Source organism: Micropterus salmoides, unplaced genomic scaffold (genome assembly GCF_014851395.1).
Source record: "Micropterus salmoides isolate LMB-PRFRI ecotype aquatic unplaced genomic scaffold, ASM1485139v1 Ms_hic_scaffold_18, whole genome shotgun sequence".
Lineage (NCBI taxonomy): Eukaryota > Metazoa > Chordata > Actinopteri > Centrarchiformes > Centrarchidae > Micropterus > Micropterus salmoides.
In genome coordinates this window covers 27,625,723-27,646,257 of record NW_024040928.1, presented here as the reverse complement: position 1 = coordinate 27,646,257, position 20,535 = coordinate 27,625,723, and the positions used below count along the sequence as shown (strand labels likewise).

General features: G+C 42.0%; 1 protein-coding gene across 1 annotated transcript; it reads right to left on the bottom strand.

The window, feature by feature from the left end:
- Nucleotides 1-1,114: 1,114 nt before the first annotated feature.
- On the bottom strand, nt 1,115-16,723 carry LOC119909544 (collagen alpha-1(XII) chain-like; the record flags this gene model as incomplete). Its single annotated transcript, XM_038727802.1, is given in 12 exon segments — nt 1,115-1,183; nt 2,417-2,602; nt 2,747-2,813; nt 3,489-3,524; nt 3,613-3,684; nt 4,084-4,137; nt 4,240-4,293; nt 7,331-7,384; nt 9,142-9,237; nt 9,545-9,598; nt 11,620-11,706; nt 16,646-16,723. Coding segments are annotated over 12 exon segments (907 nt in total), but the record flags the coding sequence as incomplete, so codon positions are not given.
- Nucleotides 16,724-20,535: the final 3,812 nt, after the last annotated feature.

Genomic DNA, 20,535 nt, shown 5'->3' with positions numbered 1-20,535 from the left:
ACCATTTCCTCTGTTTTAAAACTAATCTCCAAATCTTTTCTAGTTCCTGCTCTTCAAATATGAAGATGTGCTGTTTTCCTCTATTTTATATAATTTAAATTTCTTTTTTTTTTTTTTTTTTTTTTTACAGCAAACCTGTGTTTGAAAATGATATAGTTAAGGGTTAAATCACCAACTAGTATAACAGATGGAAAGTATCGTAGTTAAAATGAGCTCCACATCGACCAGCTATAACTATAATAGTACATATATGGTATCACCACTTTACTGCCTAATGCATACTTGTACCAGTGTGATGTTGCTATTTTTTACTGAAGTAAAAGATCTGATTTTCTTCCACCGTTTTGAGTACCGTAAAACTTTAAAAGCAGAGTTCCAGTTAGACAGCTTTCTCCTTTACTGGCCTGATGAGTCTACACGTTTTGACAAATAAACACAGGTCTCCATTAGAAGTGTGGTCTGGCTTTTATAGAAGTTCTTTGGATGTATAAAACCTCTTTAAGGCCACCAGGTCACCCGCTTGAGCTCGTTCTAAGCTGCTTAGGTTGCGCATACCCAATATAAATGTTTAAACTTTTGTCAATATGGACATGCTACACATCATCTTCTTCACAGTTCAGTGGTTCAGATTTAAAAGTATGGTAATCAAAAGAGACAAAAAAAGTAATATTTATACTGTTTAAAATATTACACATGAGCGAGAATTTTGTGCGAAAGGAATGAAAGGCCTGTCCTAAATACAGGCAGAGTGAGTTCAGTGATTGAAGTTTTAAGGTAATTAACTATTTAATACTTAGTACCAAACACTGCAAGCTGCAGCTATCCACCCACTGTACCCTCACTGCTACAACTGTTTGTTAATCGGGTTCATCGGATAGGATGTAGCTAAAGTTTCACCCTGCTGCTGCCTATCCAATGTAAAAAAAAAATACAACAAACTTCACGGAGCATCAGCTCACATTGCAGCCACCACTCATCTGAAAGCACCTTGAGGGCTGAATGGTCGGGTCATACCTTTGGTTTAGCCCATTAGCAGACTACAGATACCTTGGACTCTCATTGGACAATTCTGAGGCACAACTCTAGTTTTTAGATTTTAATGTTGGAGACGTACCAGGGGGCCCTCGCGGCCCTTTCTGTCCGACTCCTGACACTCCTCGGTCGCCTTTCTCTCCTGCAGGACCTGAAGGAAACACAAGATCAGGTTTATGTCTGCTAAACAGCTGGAGGTTCAAAACCTGCAGTGGATTTGATTAATAATCAGGATCTTGCACTGATGTAAAACACTTGATGTGCAGAATTAAACTATTAAATTGCATTAATTGGTAGTGTCCAAACCAGTCCTACTTTTTGGCTGAATAAGATCTTTTCTTCGGGTTACATACGAGACAGAAGTTACTATAATTAAAGGTCGACTTTTAAAACCAGTTTGAGCTGCTCGGTATTAAGCTACATGGCGAAGGCGAATAAAAAAAGCTTTAAATGAAACTTTAAGTTTCATAATCGGCTGTTTGTACAATGATTTGTCTTTGTTGAAAGAGGAGTGCGTTAGGATAGTGACGTTAAAATTGTTTCTGCTTTTCTTGAGGACGTTTACATCCACATCAGATGAACAGTTAACCTCTTTATACACAGGCAGATTGTTTTGTGTAAATTTAAATAAATATAAAGTAAAGATGTTTAATATTTGGCCAGCTTCACTCCCTGCTTGTTTTGGGGGATTTGTTCGGGCCTAAAAAGTCTGATTGCTTTCTCTGTGCGTTAAGGATCATTGGCTCCAACTCATACAACCACTGTTCACTTAGCAGGGATGTAAACACCCTTAAATTAAAGTTGAAGGCACTTTAACCTCATAGTCATTGTTGTTTCATGTCCCATTCAAAGAGCTGAAGAAGCCAAAACAGTAATAAAAACCATGTCACTGTCCGGATAGTGTTTCTCTGCACTTAGGTGTTGATCTCTTTCTGCACAAACTCCAGCATGTTTACTGCAACTGGCAAGAATCACTTAAGTTTTTAATCCTCGTCCTGTAAACACAAGTGATTGTTTTGTTTTTTTTGGAATAAGTGATATAAAGTATCAGCACCATCAAACTGCTGCATAAGAGCTCTTCAAATAAGCCTCCTCCTCTAGTATGATAAACTGTGCTCCATGCAGCTTTACCCTCGGTCGTCAGTGTTTTCTCATATGTGATTTGGTTTTATGCTTTGGTGATACAAAGACAGAGGAACGTCAGACTTTAGAGTATAAGGCAGTGAAAACAGAGGTGTTTCCCGATAAAGCCAGGCCTCGTTAGCATCTTGTGATGGTTTTGTGATTTTTAAATAAACCTGCTGCCGTGTAAATAATCACTGTGCTCCCATCCTACAAATCATTCCAGGTCAGTGTTACTTCTTTAACCGCTCATGTGTCGTACCTCTCTCTCCCTGCTGGCCGGGTAAACCTGGACTTCCTGGGAAACCGTTTCTTCCTGTGGGGCCCGGCTCTCCGCGGGGTCCCTGCCTGCCTGGGGATCCGGGAGGCCCCGGAGGGCCGGGGCTATTGCTGCGGTACATGCCGTTGGGGATCTGGTTCAGTAACGTGTTGACGCGAGTCATTTGTGCTGCAGCAGCAGAGGAGGAGAGAGGGGAACATAACGGTCAGTGGCAGAGTTACTGCATCATGAAAGACAAGAGTTTGGAGTCTGGCCGTTTTACAGTGCCAGAAACATTTCCAATGCAGTTCAAGGGAAATATGTTCTACTTACCGTTTACTAGCTGCTCGCAAACCTGTCTGGCGATGGTTCGCATCATGTTCTGAGGAGCAAAGTCGCCCTGGGTACAAAGAGGAAAGATTTTAAGATCGATACGGACAAAAGATTTTATACCAAACTTCGACAAAATGTTCCCTGATTTTTGTGAAAGAGTTTCCTTTACTGTAAAATGTTTATTGGCTCAAGAATAAGTTAACTTAGTTCCCTTTATCGTGGTCGCAGGTTTCCTTCCTTTTCATTACTTCTGTGTTTCGCTCTCTGTATTGATTGATCTACAGTTTCTGTCTTACAGTATATTGTATATCTGGAGCGTCTTCCCATGTCTAGTTGTATTAAAGCGCAGGTGTGTTTTTTTCCCTTTTAATCAAACCATGATGAAGTTGAAGACTTTTTAAATAAAAAAACCTGCACACTGATTCCTCCTTTCTTAAGATTTGATGTTTTTGGCCTTGTAGGACTTCTACAACAAGTCCACCAGAACAATGCTGTCCCAACAAGTAGTTTAGCTTACGATGGGTTAAAACAATCAGATAAATCTGTCTTGTTATCTTAAAACTCAACACTGAAACAGGAACATGTTTTTTGCCACATTGGGCCACAAGGTATTTATATCCCGAATGACTCGTTTTCTTGCCGTAGCTTCTTCAAGTAGGTCCTCACTTCAGATTAAAACTTGTTGTTATGTATGACGTTCTTTAGCTTCTAAGATGTTTGAAAGAATTTAAAGTTTACTCACTCTCTCGCCCTTGTCTCCCTTTTGACCGACAGAACCCTAAAAACAGAAAATCAGATCCGTTTAGTGTCTGGAAAAAAACCCATTTCAAGTCCCACAAAGACGGCATGGCAGTGAGGACACTCACAGGAGAGCCAGATTCTCCAGGGTTTCCTGGGTTTCCTGCAGCACCTTGTAGTCCTGGAGATCCTGGAGGTCCCTGTAAGGAAACAGAAAACCACTGGGTCAGAAGACCAAGCCAGAAAACAACAGTTTGGATATAATTGTTATCACATTCAATAAAAAAATCCCCTAATGAATCACAAAAAAAAGGATGAACAAACATCAAAGCCCTTTACAGATCTTGAAAATCATCCGTCTTGTTAAAATCGAGAATCAGATCATTTGAGTTCAGCTTGTTAAAATCTGGGTGGAGAAAATAAACAAGTCACGTTTCTCCTCTCTGAAACTATTCGTCATTGAGCAAGGCACTTAAATGCTTAGTAAATCGCTTCAGCCGGGTTTACGTGCAAACAGACCGGCCAACAGCGCAGGAAGCAGCTCCCAGGTGTACACGCGTCAAAGCTTGAACTCCCAACAAACCATTAAAAACTCTTACCATGGGCCCTGCGGGGCCTCTGGGTCCAGCTGGTCCTTCTTTTCCTGGAGGGCCCTGGAAATACGAGATAAAGAGTGAAAAACGGTGCAGATACTGTTTATGTTTAAGGAATCCAGAGAGCATGGTTGCCATTAAAACCAGCCTGTCCGTACTCACCCTAACTCCAGCTGGTCCGATCGGGCCGGCGGCACCAGGAGTTCCAGGTGAACCCTGCAAACATGCAAGAAAACAACTCAAAGCCCGTTTCACCTTCCTGCTTAACTAAAAAAAGATCACCTTTGCTCCGACCGAACAAACCGGTTTGTTTCAGCGCCGCATTTCTGCCTGTCCACAGTAAATCTCCTTTTTGCGCTCATTTGCTCAGAAACCCTGCTCACTATTTTTACTGCCAATCCTCTCTGGTCTTTGATGCCTTTGCATAAGATTTACAGGGGACGTAATATATTCCAGATCAGTTTTATTGGCCATTATAAACCAGGACCCGCTTGGTCTGCAAGTCATTAAATGCATGTTGCCATAGCATCCGCTCCAGCATGGTCACCTGCAGCACTGCCCGCTCCATCAGCGCCATCCACGTGGAGATCCAGTCTGAGGGTTTGTTTGAATAAAGAGCTGATTAATCAGTCTTAACCATGACTCCACAGTGTGCAGCTCTGCAGGGAGGGAGGGGCTACAGCCTCCTATCTGAGAGCTCACAGGCTTGATCCTTGTAAACAAACTCTTTGTCCCTAAAGGTCCCTCTGAATCAGCAGGAAGGTCAAATTCTTCCAGTCTGTTAGACTAACTGGTGAAACCTCAATAGGTGGCACCAATAACCTTTTATTTTCCTGGTTATGGCTGTAACATTATGAAGCCTGCCCGACCGCATAAAGACATCAGTCAAACCAAAATAACTGTTACACAAACACAGATTCTGCCTGTCTGACATGCAGAGAGAGCTGCTGCGTTGTGTCACCGAAACTAAACACGCTGACCTCCTCCAGCACCAGGTAAAGACGGGGTCTTGAAGTTGTCATGCCTTGATCTGCACAGTAAAATCAGAAATGGAAATAGCCAAACAAAGTGCAAGCACTTAAGTGCACCCCTCTCTCTCTCAGGCTTTCCAACTATAATCTTCCACCAGGCTGTGCAATTACACTTAAATTGAACCTTGACCACAGATAGGTTGATCTCTCAGGAGCACATCTAATGGGTTCCTGGCCAAGGTTGACGCCTTATATATTTCATAAAAGCGTAATTATTTCCTCTGATGTTGGAGAACGTGCTCCTTATTTCAGACGAGGCTGCACAGTGTCTGGGGAAACCCTAAATTAGGATTTTTTTTTTGTCACATTTGACTAGACGGTGTTCTGGCATTGATGGCTCACTAACCTGACTCTGAACATCTGCTTTTAAGAAGTCTTCAAGCTATTTAATATCCAACCTGCTGGATGTAAAGAAAAGAGATCTCTTTTTTTTTATCCATCCAAGAATGAAAAGCTTCTTCATTAAAAGGGGATTCTTTCGAAATCCACAAAGGTTGAAATTAAGGAAGTCAAACAAACATGACTCCACAGGTCAGAGGAGTTCAGGGGGGCGACTTATAGTATTTTCCTGTTGACTGCGGCTGTAAACAGATTTAATGACGCAGATCTCCACAGAGGGATTTCTGGGCTTAAAGTGACAGAAGGAAACTGAGTGGAGGGGTTAGTTTTCAGTCCCTGCAGCATTTTGTTTGCCCTCTCATGACCTCAGCTGCGATCAAATCCTGAATGTGACCTGACCTTAAGCTGTGCTGGAGGAGACCGGTCACACAAAGCACCTCATACGGACTAACTAGTCATTATTCTACTGAAAGCTATCTGAAAGTCTATTTTGTCATCCTTCACCTATCTAACAGGCACGAGTGTCTTCTTCTGTTTCCAGCTGGACGACGCATAAAGACATCAGTCAAACCAAAATAACACAGACGCAGAGGAAAGTTGAACCAATTGAGGGCTTTCAAACCAAAACCGCTTGTTCGACAGGCAGAAATTCCTGTCTCCGGCTACGCTATAGTTTTTCCAGACAACTTTTTATATTTAATAAAATTATAATCATTTCCGCTGACGTTAGAGAAGCTGCTCTCTATTTGAGTTGAGGCAGAGCAACTGTCAGTCACATCCGAGTAGATCGTGTTTGGGCGTTAATGGCGCACCAACCTGCACTCTGAACCTCCGTTATTCTTTACATTCATCTCTACTGCCGTTCTGCTTTTAAGAAATCTTTTAGCAGGATGTAAAACAGCTATGCAAAAAAAACAAAAAACCCCAAGGTTTAAATTAAGTAAGTAAAACAAACATGACTCCACAGGTCAGAGGAGGGCACTTAGTATTTACCTGTGAGTGCAGCTGTTAACAGATTTAATTGGGCAGATCTCCACTGAGGGATCTCAAGGCTTAAAGTGACAGGAAGTAACTGACAAGAGGTTTCTTTTTTCAGTCCCTGCGGCATTTCGTTTGCCCTCTTGTGACCTCAACTGCAATGAAATCCTAATGTGACCCGACCTTAGGCTGTGCGTGAGGAGACCGGTCAGACAAAGCACCGAGTATTTGAGAACTTGATTTGTTTTCGTCATTCTTCGTTAAACATGTGATACTTCTATCAGGAAGTCTAGGAATCTCAAACCGTCAACACTGGCATGCAACGTCCTGACTGATGCTGCAGTATTCAGGTATAAAAAAAAAAGGTGCTGGTGGGAGAGAAAAGCTTTAAAGTAACTGGAGGAACCTTACATATGAGGGCCTTCACTTCAGGAAGAAATCGAAACAGCTCCTCGTATTAATCACTTAGGATGACTCAATGCTTCAACAGTGACCCGTGATGTTCTTTACTTTCAGGCCAAGTCTTGCTTTATAAGCTTAGGTGTCATTTTTCTCTTCCTAGCCCTGGATATCTCAGGTTGGACCGCAGCTCCTCGTATATTCTCAGATAAAACAACTTGCATTAAGAGGAGGATGTAGCCGCTGACCGCAGGCCAACACTTAACCAACGCTGTTAATCAAGGTGACTTGTTCTTGGCTCGTTCTCTGCAGAAATTTAATTTAAAAGTAATATTCCTAAACCTTGTGCAGAGAGCTGGACTCCCCTTTCTCTTTTCTCTGAATCCTCCCCAGCTGGAAACCCGTCAGGGTCCGGCCACACGCCAGAGTAGTAGTCAAAGTGTGAATTATCCCCGTTTCCTGTTTAAAATCCCCAAAACCCTTTTTCAGGCCAGAGCTGCACTTACTTTCTGTCCAGGTAATCCAGAGTCACCGGGGTCTCCCTTTGGTCCAGGGCGGCCCTAAAGGCAGAAAAAACAACAACAACATGAACGAACACTGAAAGATCCGTAACACGACATTCAGAAGAAACATGTTACAAAACACCAACATATAAAAACTCTCTGCCGTGCGTTCTCATTTGCTTGTCACATTATCTTTTTCATACTACTTCATGGTTTTATATGGATCCTCTAATGACCCCACTTCCACTTTCACATTCAAGACTTGCTAGACTTTTGCTGCTAGCAAGCAGAGCAAAGTGATTTTTTTCTTTCCCCCCAATCTCTGGGCGGGATTTGTTTCGTTAAAGTCAAAATGTACAGACTGCGTTTACACCTGCATTCTTTCTTATCCAGATCCAGACTCCATGTTAATGGCAGGTGTAAATGGCGTCTGTGTAGTTTGGCCACACTCCTTGAGGCAAAAAAGTTAAAAAGATCACCTCTTTCTTTGCGTCGTCCTGTTGTCTAAAAGTTCCCATCAGAAAGCCTCTTTCTTAAGCTAAAAGAGATCCAAATAAGCTCTTTTCTGCTAAGGAAAGGTCGCAGAGCAACATTGCTTCAGTCGAAGGTCACCTGAGCTACCACTGCTGCAAACAAGCTTCGACAGGCTCTGATGACATTTTCAATCAGAAGGCAGTAACATTAACATTAGCCTAGGATGCCAAAAAGTAATCTACTATTATTTTTCAGTGTCGATTAATCTGTCTATTATTTTCTGGATTAATCTATTAGTTGTTTGGTCTATGAAATGTAAGACAAAAACATTGGCAGTGTTTCCCAAAGCGACGCCCTCAAATGTCTTTAATTTGTCCACAACCCAAAGACATTTAGATTACTGTCACATAGGAGGAAAGAACCCAGGACATGTTCACATTTACTAACTGATTAATATATAATCAAAATGGGTGTAAATTAATTTAATGGATTCATCCTTGCAGCTCTACATGTGACCCTCAACTCTAACGTGGCGTTCTCTCAAGATCATCCTGCATCACCTGAGACGCATCATGTTTTTCATGCCAGGTTGGATGTTTTATTATAAACTATTATAAGTTATAGAGTGCTGCTGGTTGCAAATTCTTATTTGTATTATTTATTCCAGATATCGTCCTCTAAATCTTGGACACTTGAACAGGTGAGTTATAAAAAGAAATTTACAACCCGCACAGTTGTCATGGATGGTGAGATTAGCTAGAGAGACCAGGCTGTAAACATGCTTATTTCTGCATTTTGGGCATTTTAACACGGGGGTCTATGGGGGTTGACTCGCTCTTGGAGCCGGTCTTAAGTGGCCGTTCAAGGAACTGCAGTTTTTGGCACTTCATTTTTTTTTTTTTGGGCTTCATTTATCAACCACGGAGGTTTCCGCTTGTTAAAATCTCAATCTGCAAAGTAACAAGTAGCTGCAGCTGTTAAATTTATGCAGTGGAGTACAGAGTAGACAGTCGTCCGTAATGGAAATACTCAGGGGCAGTACAGATACTTAAGGACAGTACTTTACCGCTTCCATCTTGTGCGACCTTTCTAGAGAGGATTTATGAACATCCCGTGATACTGAGGTCTCGGTTCTCTCTGGTATCACGTCTTCCCCTCAGACATGAAGGAATGTGAATCTCTGCCACAGATACTCCCCAGCTTGTAAATTCCCTTCACAATAAATCAAATAATCCCCGCTCCCGTGTGCCGACGCATCCTGGGATTTATGTTCAGTTGCTGAAAAAAAGACATCACCCGTGTGGCTCAGAGCAGGGAGTCAGGTGTGTTTATAGACTTACTGCCTCTCCTGGAATCGACAGCCCGCTGGGTCCTTGAGGACCGGGCAGACCCATGGGCCCCGGTGGTCCGTTATCTCCACGCGGGCCGATCGGCCCCTGTAAGTAAATAAAAGAAAGGTTGGATAAGAAATATTTAAACACAGGAGGAATTTGTTGCTGGATCTCTCTCGGCCCAGTTTAAGTACATCCAACAGGAGGTGAGGAATGCTGCCGCTCGGATCGGACCGAACCTTCCCTTCGTATCAGGGAGGGGAAAAAGGCAAAAACACACATTCAATAAGTGGAATCAGATGTTCTGACCCTCTTCAAAGCTTTTCTACTTTAAACAATCTTTTGTTTTCATTGAGGGCTGATAGTCTGATCCAGCTCAGTCAAGTTTTAAAAATGAGAAAAGGGTACTTACAGGAGAACCGGCCTCTCCTCTTTCACCTCGGGGACCTTTGCTGCCGGGGGCACCCTGAGTAGGAGGAGGAGGAACATTTGTCATGTTAACACAAGAAAGACAAGAGAGCAGACCGAAGGTGCATCTGTCAACTCCGACAAATACCAGGGGCTTTAAAGCCACCTAAAAAAAGTATTTAAACTTTAAATGTTTCTCCTATGTGAGTAATCAAGTCACAAAAATCTCTTTAGGGGTTATTTATCAACTCAACAACTTAAACTTCAGTTAATCATCAACAGGATCAGATTTGACTGACAGTGACCCAGAAAAAACATCCCGCAAACTGAACTGTTTGGAGAAAATAGTGTGTTCATGCAGGATTCCAGCACTCACAGCAAGAAACCGCCTGAGAAAATAGGTTTAGCAACTACTAACTACTATACTAACAACTATTCATCTTGTATCCAGTCCTAAAAGCTTAAGTGTGAGAATATACACACTCTGAATTCATTTAGTGAGGCAATACGTCTGGTGACATTTCTATATTTTACTGATGTGTGAGATGTTCTTTAAAGATCTATGTCTTCAGTAGGAACCGATGGGCTCGGAGCTGAGAGCCACAGACAGGAAGTCAGATGAGACAGACAAACATGTTGTTGGTTTTGGTCTTTTCGTGGGATTTGCTGACAATAAGAAACACAGACCACCACCATACTACTTTGCACTTATCGGTATATTAGTGGGAGGAGGGGAGGCTTTTCTATCAGCTGTCAGACAGGCCGGCCTTCGACGTGCTGCACCACATTTTATCTTCTCTCCCCCCCTTTTAAAGATTTTATGAGGCATTACAAAGAAGCTTCCCATGGTGAATGTGCTTCAGGGCGCAATATTTTCCCTTGTACAACATACAAGTATATAAATAACCATAAATAACCTGACAAAGGAGAGCTTTTATATGTGCAAGTAGTAATATCACAATGTTCCATTAACAATCCCGGGTAGAATGTTAAAATCCACAAGTTTAGATGTAACGGAAGACTAAAAGCTTGAGAAGCCCACAAAGCTTATGCTGTGGGCAAGTGAAGGCGACGTGATTGCAAAATGGAGGAAGATAGAGAAAATAGCGAGGGCCGAGAAAGAGACAGGCCAGAGAAAAAGAACGTGCCCGAGATCTGGGATTATTTCAGGCTAAAAGAAAACCTCAACTCTGTCCAGCGTGTCTTCGGTAACACGACAAGTTCTTAGTTGTAATAAACATGCATTTGTTGTTTTTGTTCTCTGACTGGTTAGTCCGGGAGTTTGGGTTGTAACATCACAGTGATATTAGTATAGATATAGTACCCAGGGGGCGCCAATAAAAGTATTTCTTATCCGATTACTCGAAGAATCGATGGAATAATCGGCAGAATACTCGATTACTAAAACAGATAGCTGCAGCGCTACATCAAAGTGAGCTTCAAGGTGTTGGAGAGTTCTAACGCATATCTACTGCTCTTATTGTCTCAGAGGGAGCTGTGTGATAAATAAATGTCCTCGAGTGATGTCACTTCATCGTTGATTGAAGACCTCTGTGTAGCTGCTGCTCATCTCTGCTGCAGGCTAAAGGCTACATTAGCCACTACTAGCATTACAAACCACAATTTCCCACCCAACTGTCTGTGGTCCAGTCGCACTCTGGGTAATGTGGAATAAAAACAAACAAAAAAAGACACTCACTCTGGTTCTGCTGCATCGATTCTGATACTTAGAGTCTGACAGTGTTACGGGGAGAGTGTCTAAACCTGAAAACAAGTGGGACAAAGTCCTGCACTTTGCACGGCCACCTAAGATTCATTGAGGTCTAAGACAGTAAACATAATCCAGACATAGTGTATCAACTAAAACTAACTATTTGTAGAGGACATGGTTGAGCTGTCAAATAAAAAAGTCTGAATCTGAAATGTAGTGAAGAAAATTTATCCAAAATGGAAATACTCAAATAACTGTGCTGAACTTATAGTGACCCCCTGCCTCTGTCAATAACAAGTTACAGACCATGTTTTTATGTTTTTTAGGACAGACAGGCAATCAGAAAGACGGATTCAGGGGACTCTTACCACCGGTCCCTGAGTCCCTGGCAGCCCGGTGCCCGCTGAGGTACAGCTGCAGGAGTTGGGAAGAGACGGACACTTCAGCTCGTCTCTCTGGTGGAGAAAGAAACACAGTCAACAAAGACATCCGCTGAGTGAACCTTTAGACCGAGTGTGACGAGCCAAAGAAAATTTAACATTAGATCTGGAGTGGAGTTTTAACATCTAACAGCGACCATGTCACTTCATTAGCAGCAGATGACTCATGCAGTCACGGTTGAAATCATTAACAGTCACTGACAAACTGTTAAAAAGTGTCCAGAACAATAAAGCAGTCCGGCAGATCTGAAGGGTTTCTTTTAAAAATGCTCCAAACACATTTTGAACTAGTGTAACACCATATTATAAATGTCTGTCACGGTTTACCCCTGAGAAATATTTCCCAGTGTTGCTGTTCACTGCAGAGGTCAACAGTTCAGACACCATTCATGTAGGTTAAACTGTTGCACAAGACAAAGAGCAGAGCCAAGATGCCGTCAGGAGATGTTTTCTGGAGCCGCCGCACCGACAAAGAGCACCAGAACAAATCTACGGCCACAGTGACGGCACCCTGGATGATTTTCCAGTAGGAGGGAGGGGGGGTTGTTTTCTGGTTCAGAGATTTCAGCACGACAATGAAATAAGCTTTTGTGAAAGTAAAACCTCAAGAAAATAGTTAAGGAATCTTAAAACCGCAATCTCCTGGAGAGAAGGATCTTAAGGACGCCCAGGAAGAGTCTTCCGGCGAAGCGGATGCTGTGTCAAGTTAGACGGATAAAAGCAGTCCTCCTTTCAAATGAAGAACTAAAAACTACAAACTGAAAGTTAAATACCTGATTTTCTTACTTAAACTTAAAAAAGGTTTGTTTATTAATAAACTTTGGTCCTGGAATACACCGAGACGCTCAGACGGATTCAGAGCTTTGACGAACAAAGAGTTGAGTGACAAGTTCAGGACTAAGTTCTCCCACCGCGACCGCAACCTCTTATCAGCGACCAACCAGAATACGACATGAAATGATGCAGAAAACGATTGTTTAAGTCATTTATCAAGAACAAATGTGAAACATTTACTGGTTCCAGTTCCTTGAGTGTGTTATTGACATAAAAATGTGATATCCTAGGGTGTTGGACTCTTTAGTCTGTTCATCAATAATGATTAACTGTTGGTGCCAAACATTAATCGCACATTTGATTTTGTATAATCTGGATCCTACAAATGTAAATTTCTTGGGAAAGTTTAGTGATAATTAACTTTACTGCATTTCTTCAGTTCCATGGGGCGGTTATTAAGCATCACTCGTGATATTTGGCTGGTGGTAAACTCCAAGTGACATTACATTTGGCGTTCAGTTCAGGCAAAATAGCAGGTTGGGAACTAAAATAAAAAAACAAAATTGTGCTTCTTCAATCTGGTGTGGTGTTCATTAAATGAAAAGACTGGAGTCTCAGTGTTCATCAGCAGTTTAGCTTTAGACGAGGCAACGTTCAGTTTCGTTCATAGTAAACGTCCCAGTTTTGTTCTTGGCTCAAAATTAACACATTAGCAACAACATTGGCTTTCTGGGAAATGCATTTTTATAGAAAAATGAGCAAAAGGCTACTGAATTTTTTTTTTTTTAAGTAGTCTCAACTTGCTTGCGGTAATTTCATTGAAGAATAACTGATTTCTTCACGATAACATGAGGACGTCATTTAGCAAATTTAAGTTTGGGTTTTTCTGGATTTTAGACATGCTTATTTTTAGGATTCTCCACTGACACAAACAAACAAAAAACAACTTTCAAGGCTTCATTTCCTTCCATTGCTGCAGAATAACTAAAGAAGGTAAAGACAGTTATTGTGGAAATTGTGTCTTGCCAACCGTTGTCTTTGTTTATTCTCTTTTGTTAATAAATTCTTCAGAGAAGTACTAAAACACATATCCAGCCGGTCCAGAGACCTGCCGCCTAGGGCGTCTTGCCCCGAGCAAAGGGATGCATCATAATTTACACAGTCAAGGTTTCTATGTTTTGGGGATCAGAGATCCTCTCTCGGCCTTGAATGAACATTCCAGGAGAGGAGAGGAACAACAAGAGAGGAAAACACCAAAACAATCTCGCAGCTCTGACCTGAACCCTAGTAAATGTGGACGGACTACATAAGAGTGTAGTATGATAATATTAAAAGATACATAAAAGATTAAATGTAAGAGGACACAATTTTCTGCCATAACATAAATTTCAGAGAGATACAATTTACAGGGATCAAGTAATGAGTTAACAACGCCAAGTTATTCTGCAGCAGTGGAAGGAAATGAAGCCTTGAAAGTTGATGCAACACATTTCTACAGGTGTCCCGCTGTGTAAACACCTCGAAACAGCATGTTAATCCACCCTCCAGAACTTTATTTGTACTATATTTTATACGTTATATATAACATTAAAGAAGGAAGACAGAGCAGCTGGTCATCAGTCGATCCTGCAGTGAAATAATGAACAAATCTCACTCATTTAATTGTTAATTATTGTAATTATCTTTGAAATGTAATGTGTTTTACTTGGCAGTTTGCTGCTTAATTTTGTACGTCTGCTGTTCTAAAACCGGTAGTGTACGTCTTTGTTCCATATTCTCCTTATGAGTGGAAGTAATAGTAACTATCTAACTTGTGTTGCAGGGTTTAGAGCACCAGCTAGAAGGTCTAAAAATGTTTGTAGACGCATCAGTTCAATTGTTAGGGTGAAGATATTTCCACACTGAGCTCCTCAGTTTGGATCATTTAATAATTGTCAGCAAAACAGCCCAATCACGCAGCTGTCCTCGCTCTGCAGCAATTGAGATAATAATCCACCAGAGCGGAGTCCTTTTCAAAATCTTTTGGCCGTCCAACTGCAGACGTGCTACACTCAGACAAAGCTTTGTTTGTTACGGCGTCTCCGGAGATCTCTGCTGGGACTGAAGTGAGAAACCTTCACATTGAGAAAGGCCAGAGTCCAGGCAGCCACTAAACAACAGCCTGCGCTGTTCTGCATTTAAAAATCTCGTACTGTAGCTTATGCCAAAATATTAAACTGCCTGCAAACAAATGTTCCCCTGTTTTTAGCCTCGCAGTGGTCTTGAGAAACACCAGATTTCGTCCTCTCTACCATAGGGGTTGATGCGTGAGGGTGAAGGGTGAAGAAAGAAGGGAACTTTCCTACAATGCTGTAAAAATGTTGTTCATGTTCATCTGTATTCCTTGTTAATGATGAGAACTATTAACGACAAATCACTCACTTGTTTTCTACTGAATTGGTCCGATCCACGTCAATGTCTCGAAAGACCTGATGCAGATGGTAATGTAATGATTGTGAGCTGAAAGCATTTTCTTATTGCTAAATCCAATTGGGTGGTAAAATTAGATTTTCCACTGCAAGCAGCAGCATCTGTGGTGGGATGCTGCAGCCTTGCAAAGTAAAGCCATGTGGTTCCTTGACAACCCCCCCACACCACAATTTTATTTAGACTTTCCTTGATAACCGAGTTAAATCTGACTGAAGTTGAACTCCCTTCATAGTTTGTTAAACCTCTGTGGGTGTGGTCAGAAGGAGCTCAGGTGACACGCGAGGCGACATATAGTAAGCTGAATCTCTATAATATGATAATCAAACATCAGCAGGTAGTAGAGGTGAGAGTGAGTGAGTATGCGTGCATAAGTAGTATGTATAGATGTGCGCAAATGTCTTGCCTTTCGTGTGGGAGACCAGGGATCGATTCCCACTCACTGCATCTGACCAAGAATGTTATCATGTCCCAATAATCCCCAGACCTGCTGCATTGTCAGATGAGTGGGAATCAAACCCAGGTCTCCCATGCCAAAGGCAAGAGCATTAACAACTGTATGACGGATCCCACCCTGCCTCCCCTCAAACATATTCATACTCTAACTCGCACGTATGTGCAAGCAAAGTATTCAATTTTGGCCTAGGCGGCTTCTCATATTAGAAGGAACGTCACATCAGACAGTTTGGGTAGTTAATTTGTACATTTATTTTCATGTAAAGATATTTGTGTTAAGCTGAACCTGCCCGAGCGCTTGTGCACCTCATGTCCTGCTGATCGTAGCTATAAAAGTTGGTGAGTAAAATGTCACCATAGCAACTGGACTGATGGTGAAAACCCAGAAAACATACTCAGGTTGTAAAAAAGCAATTCTGTCAAATGTATGAAACCAAGCTGCCTTCCAGCAATCTAAAAATCACGATTGTGTTTTGTATTATATCTCACGGCCTATTGTCCTTTTTTACCCTGTTTATTTGTCTTTGATTCAAGCCCATTCTGATTATGCTGCTCAGAGCTTTGATCTGCTGCTGAGTCTGAAAAACAACTGTAAGAAAATCAAGGACACTGACCACTGAGAGCAGTCTGGACCACTACAAACACTCATCTGCTTTTTTTTACTGTCAGGAGGTTATAATTGCTTCCACTCTGAACTGAAACTAAATGCGTTATTAAAAAGTTTAGCATTGTCCCGTACTTTAGTTCCAAAAGTGAGGAAAGAACAAGTGGGCCGTTTTCTACAAGTTATCACGCAAGTTATCAGTCAACACGCTCAGGGTGCACTACAACATATTAAAAAACAAACACAAACAGGATAAAATGCACTTACAGGCGTGAGATTTAAAGATTTTGGATGCATCTTTTGTATTTAGTGCTGCTGTGGATACAGGAATAACCTCAAGATTGTGTGCATAAAAAAATCTGGCCTTGTTTATCCAAGGTGACTTAACTATGGCCACATTTAAAAAAACTTTTAAAAAAAGCAAGCTGTGCATTGAAAGCATGTGTCTAAACGGGCCTTGAATATCCACAAACTCTTTATTTTGCCAATAATTAAAAATGTTTTTGTTCAGGATGGAATTCAAAAGTATATATGGGAAGAAAATCTTCAGTCTCCAGGTTAAAGAGGTGAGCGGAGGTGAAGTTTAAAAGGCCCCATGTCTGTGTTTCATGAAGGTAGGATTGTGTGTGTGTGTGGGGGGGGGGGTTCCCTTACCATAGATGGGAGGTCACAACATCTGTCCCTGCTGGTCCAGCCCAAGCTGCAGACAATATCGAACATCTGGAGCTGGAACTGTGGAGAGGAAACCAAAAAGAAAAGAAAACATGGAAATGGTGTTGTGGTACATGTGTCTCTGATACACCCTGCACAGCTCCCAGAAGACAAATACAACAGCAGAGAACGCAGCACAGCCAAGTCCCATCAGCTCCGGGGGAAGACAGGAACCATGTCATCCTGCAACCACGTTAACGTACACACCGCTCGGTATGTCCAGTTTAATCACCTTTAATCCATGACTCTGTGTCCCGGAGTTTTTTTTCCCCCCTCCAGATTCTGAGCTAAAGGGGTGTTAAGTGCTGTACAGCAACATAACATTTAAACACCAGGGTATTATTAAAATAGTGTCAGCATTCGAAAACTAAGCTCCCATGATGCTTTGACAACAGGCTAATGGATTTGTTTTGCTACACACCACATGTGCGCTCTCCTTTTCTTTCAGTCTGAACTTATAATAACAATGAGAGGAGAGAATCATCGACAGTGTCTGAAAAATGAACTATTCTAAAATTATCACTTATGGCCGCTGTTCAGTTGTGTTGTAATGAGAGAAAATTAAGTGCTTATGACTCGGCTTGGAAAATAAAATCTGCTCCCTTGAGTTTCTGATAAACTTGATGAAACTGGTAGTTAATGTTATCGTTTTTATTAATAATGGTTCATATCTTGAAATCATGTTTATTTTTGTTACATCTAACTGTTGTTGTATTTGCAGACTGCCAAACCGTAATCCTCATTGGGGACATTAACATATTCAAATTCTGAAATAACAAAATTAAAGTGAAATACATTTAAAATCCTTGGGACTTCACGGTTTAATCCGATCACTTCTTGCTCTCTTGTTTGTGTAAACTCTGCAGGATCAGGGCTGACTTACAGTTGCTGATTCTCCTTTGGAGCCGATGGACTTGGACATCTTGCCCAGGACCTGGTAACCATCCCTGGATGTGTTTCCAGCTTCCTTGATCTCCTTTTCAGCCACTTCTTGGCAGTCGATGTTGAGTTTGACGCCGGTGGATGAGACCAGGATATGGAGCTTCAGAGAGAAAAGGGGAAAAGAAGAAGAGGAGAATAGATTTTATTGGCACATTCTCTGTTATACGATCAAGTCCTGTGTCTGGTTTCTATCCTGATGGCTTGCACATTATTAGGTTATGCTGCCGGTGGAGCGCGAGCTCAGGGTGGACGTGACTCTCTTCTCTCCGCTGTAGCTCTGTTTATTCAAAACGCTGCAGGAATGTAAGAGAGCGCTGCGTTCTGCTCATTCAGAAGAAAAACGTGCTCCATCAGAGCTGGATTGTAAAGAAGCTCACACTTGGCTTTGGCCTCCTTCCTGTTGAGGTGAACATTAAGGGATATTAAAAAGTCACAATAAAAGTAATGAATCATCACTTCTTCACCTTGTTGGTCATTTTCCATGTTGTTGTATGCTCCTCATTTAAAGATGCCAAATGCCCTAAAAGCTTTTATTTTCAGTAAAAAATAGCGATTCATAGCAGGCCAATCAGGAAGCAACGTTCCAACACATGTTCTGTCTCAAGCTCAGGATCTCAGAAAGTTCTGATCACTGCTCTGTAACGCTACCTCGTTCGACTTGCTGGGATCATTCTTATGCAAGTTAACATAACTGTAACACACAACGTCTTAAGTAGAGACGTTCGTCCGCCATCAGTCTTTTTAAAGGGCACAATATAATGAATTTCTACCATATTCAGACTGTAATAAGATTACCAGTGGATCAGTTGAGGCTGCACCTTAATTAACTGCTTATGCATTTTTGTTTCTAATATTTCCTTTTAAAATAAACTAGTCTTAAACTCTTTACTCCAGTTGAATAAAGTTAGTTTAATTAACTTTAAGAGTTCCACACAGTTTGGTTTATGGATTTTATATTCAGGAAAAAGAGCCCCGACATAGAATTGCTATGTGATATTGGTAGATACTGAGTTGAGGTATCGAAATCGATATATAGAAAAGAAAAAGTTTTTCCAAATCTCATCTCTTGCCACAGTAGGTTTGTGTATCGAGAACCGGTTCCAAGTTGGAATCTGCACCAAATTTCCATGAATCGGGCATTTTGATTCTGCTTATGTTTCTACCTTTCTGCATATTTCGCTTCCTGCAGTAAGCATTTTACAGTTCGCTTATCTGCCGGGACCTGCTGCGCCGACCTAACGTCACCTCATTTGTTACGTCAACAAAGCATGAAGAAGAGAGTCCTTCCGTTTCCGGTCCTGGGCCGTGGCGGGCCGCAGCAAACGCTCTAAAGTTTGGCTTAGCTTCACTAAAAAAAGAAAAAAAGAGAACGACAGCAGAATGCAACAGCTGCAGTAAGGAGGTTTGGTGCGAGGGAGGAAGCAGCTCCGACATGTGTCGCGCTCCCAGCTACAATGACGCCCCAAATCCAGCTAACGCCAACGGTAGCAACGTCTCAGGTACAAAACACAGGTGAGCCGACGTTCACCTTTTATATATAGACTTTAGATAGATAGACGAGTCCCCAGAGACGCCCCTCTAGTACAGACTGCTTTCACTTTAGCCATAAGGGGAAGATGAGCAAAGAGGATGAAGGTCACCGAGATCTGTGGTGAAGGGGTTGGAATTGATAAAATTTAAACAATAACCAACACTATTCAACAGATTGAAACATCCCTGCATACCATTCTGACGTCCTGCTCAGCCACATCTTTTCTTCCCCCCCCCCCAAAAAAACTGGAAATGCATCCCATTTTAGAAGGCAAATCTCCCAAATTCCTTCCATCAGTCTCGTGTAAAATAACTGAGGCGGCAGTGGATTTATCTCTGTTATACACACACACACGCCACCACAATGCATTTCTCCTTAGTCAGATCTCCCTCGCCACATCTCATGATGTCATTTTGCGGTAAGCCATGAGTGCTGCCTGTACAACAACTTTTTTCCCCCGGGGCCGGCCCCTCTGGTCAGCTCCAGTCCAGCTGTGAGGAGGGAAAACGCTGCTTTACAAAGCCAGGGGCTGGCAGCTGCAGCTCGTGGTCGGGCAGCGGAACGGCAGCACAGTGTTTAACAAGAAACTGTCCAAGACAGACTTGAGGGAGGGAGGCGCAGCGGTGTTTCCACTCACACTTTGCATTTCAGGTGTCTATCTGATGCTCAGCTGCTTTGGAGGAGCTTCAGCCTGTCGCTCTCAACACTTTAACAGAACACGCTCGTCTGTGGACGCTGTAGGGGATTAAGGGAATATAAATTTCCAGAACAAGCACTGATATGGTCACTTTCAATCTGCCAGTATTTAAATGTGATCAGGTCAGTACCAAAAGTGAAAAAAAACCTCTGTGTTTCACTCAGATTCTTATCTTTAGGCTGGAAAACCCTGAGATTTAGAGGAAACTCTGACACATAGTTCCTGTAAAACATAAACTGATGTATTGGTCTCATGAGGATCTCTCTCTCTCTCATAATATCAGCTATTACTGGCATCAGACCTGAGAAAATAATAGGCGGTGCTGAATACAGAACTTCATTCATTTCTCAGGCTGTTGTTCCAGCTCTGGAAATCCTTTGAGCCTCACTTACATGAAGTAAAAGTTTATTGTAACTTTTTAACAATCAAGGTCGGCGAACTCAGGTGTTTCGATTATGCCTGGTGCACACTCATAAACGATATCACAGTGGCGGTTCCGTGGATCTCACAAAAACTGATCAAATGGGAATTCAGAAACAAACATGGAGGCAGACCGTCGTCGTCAGATGGTTGACCTTGTGCGTGCTGTGTTTGGCACAAAAAAAAACTAAAGAAGACAAACTGTGGATGAACTCGAGGCTGAGAAGAGAGGGATCAGCAGGT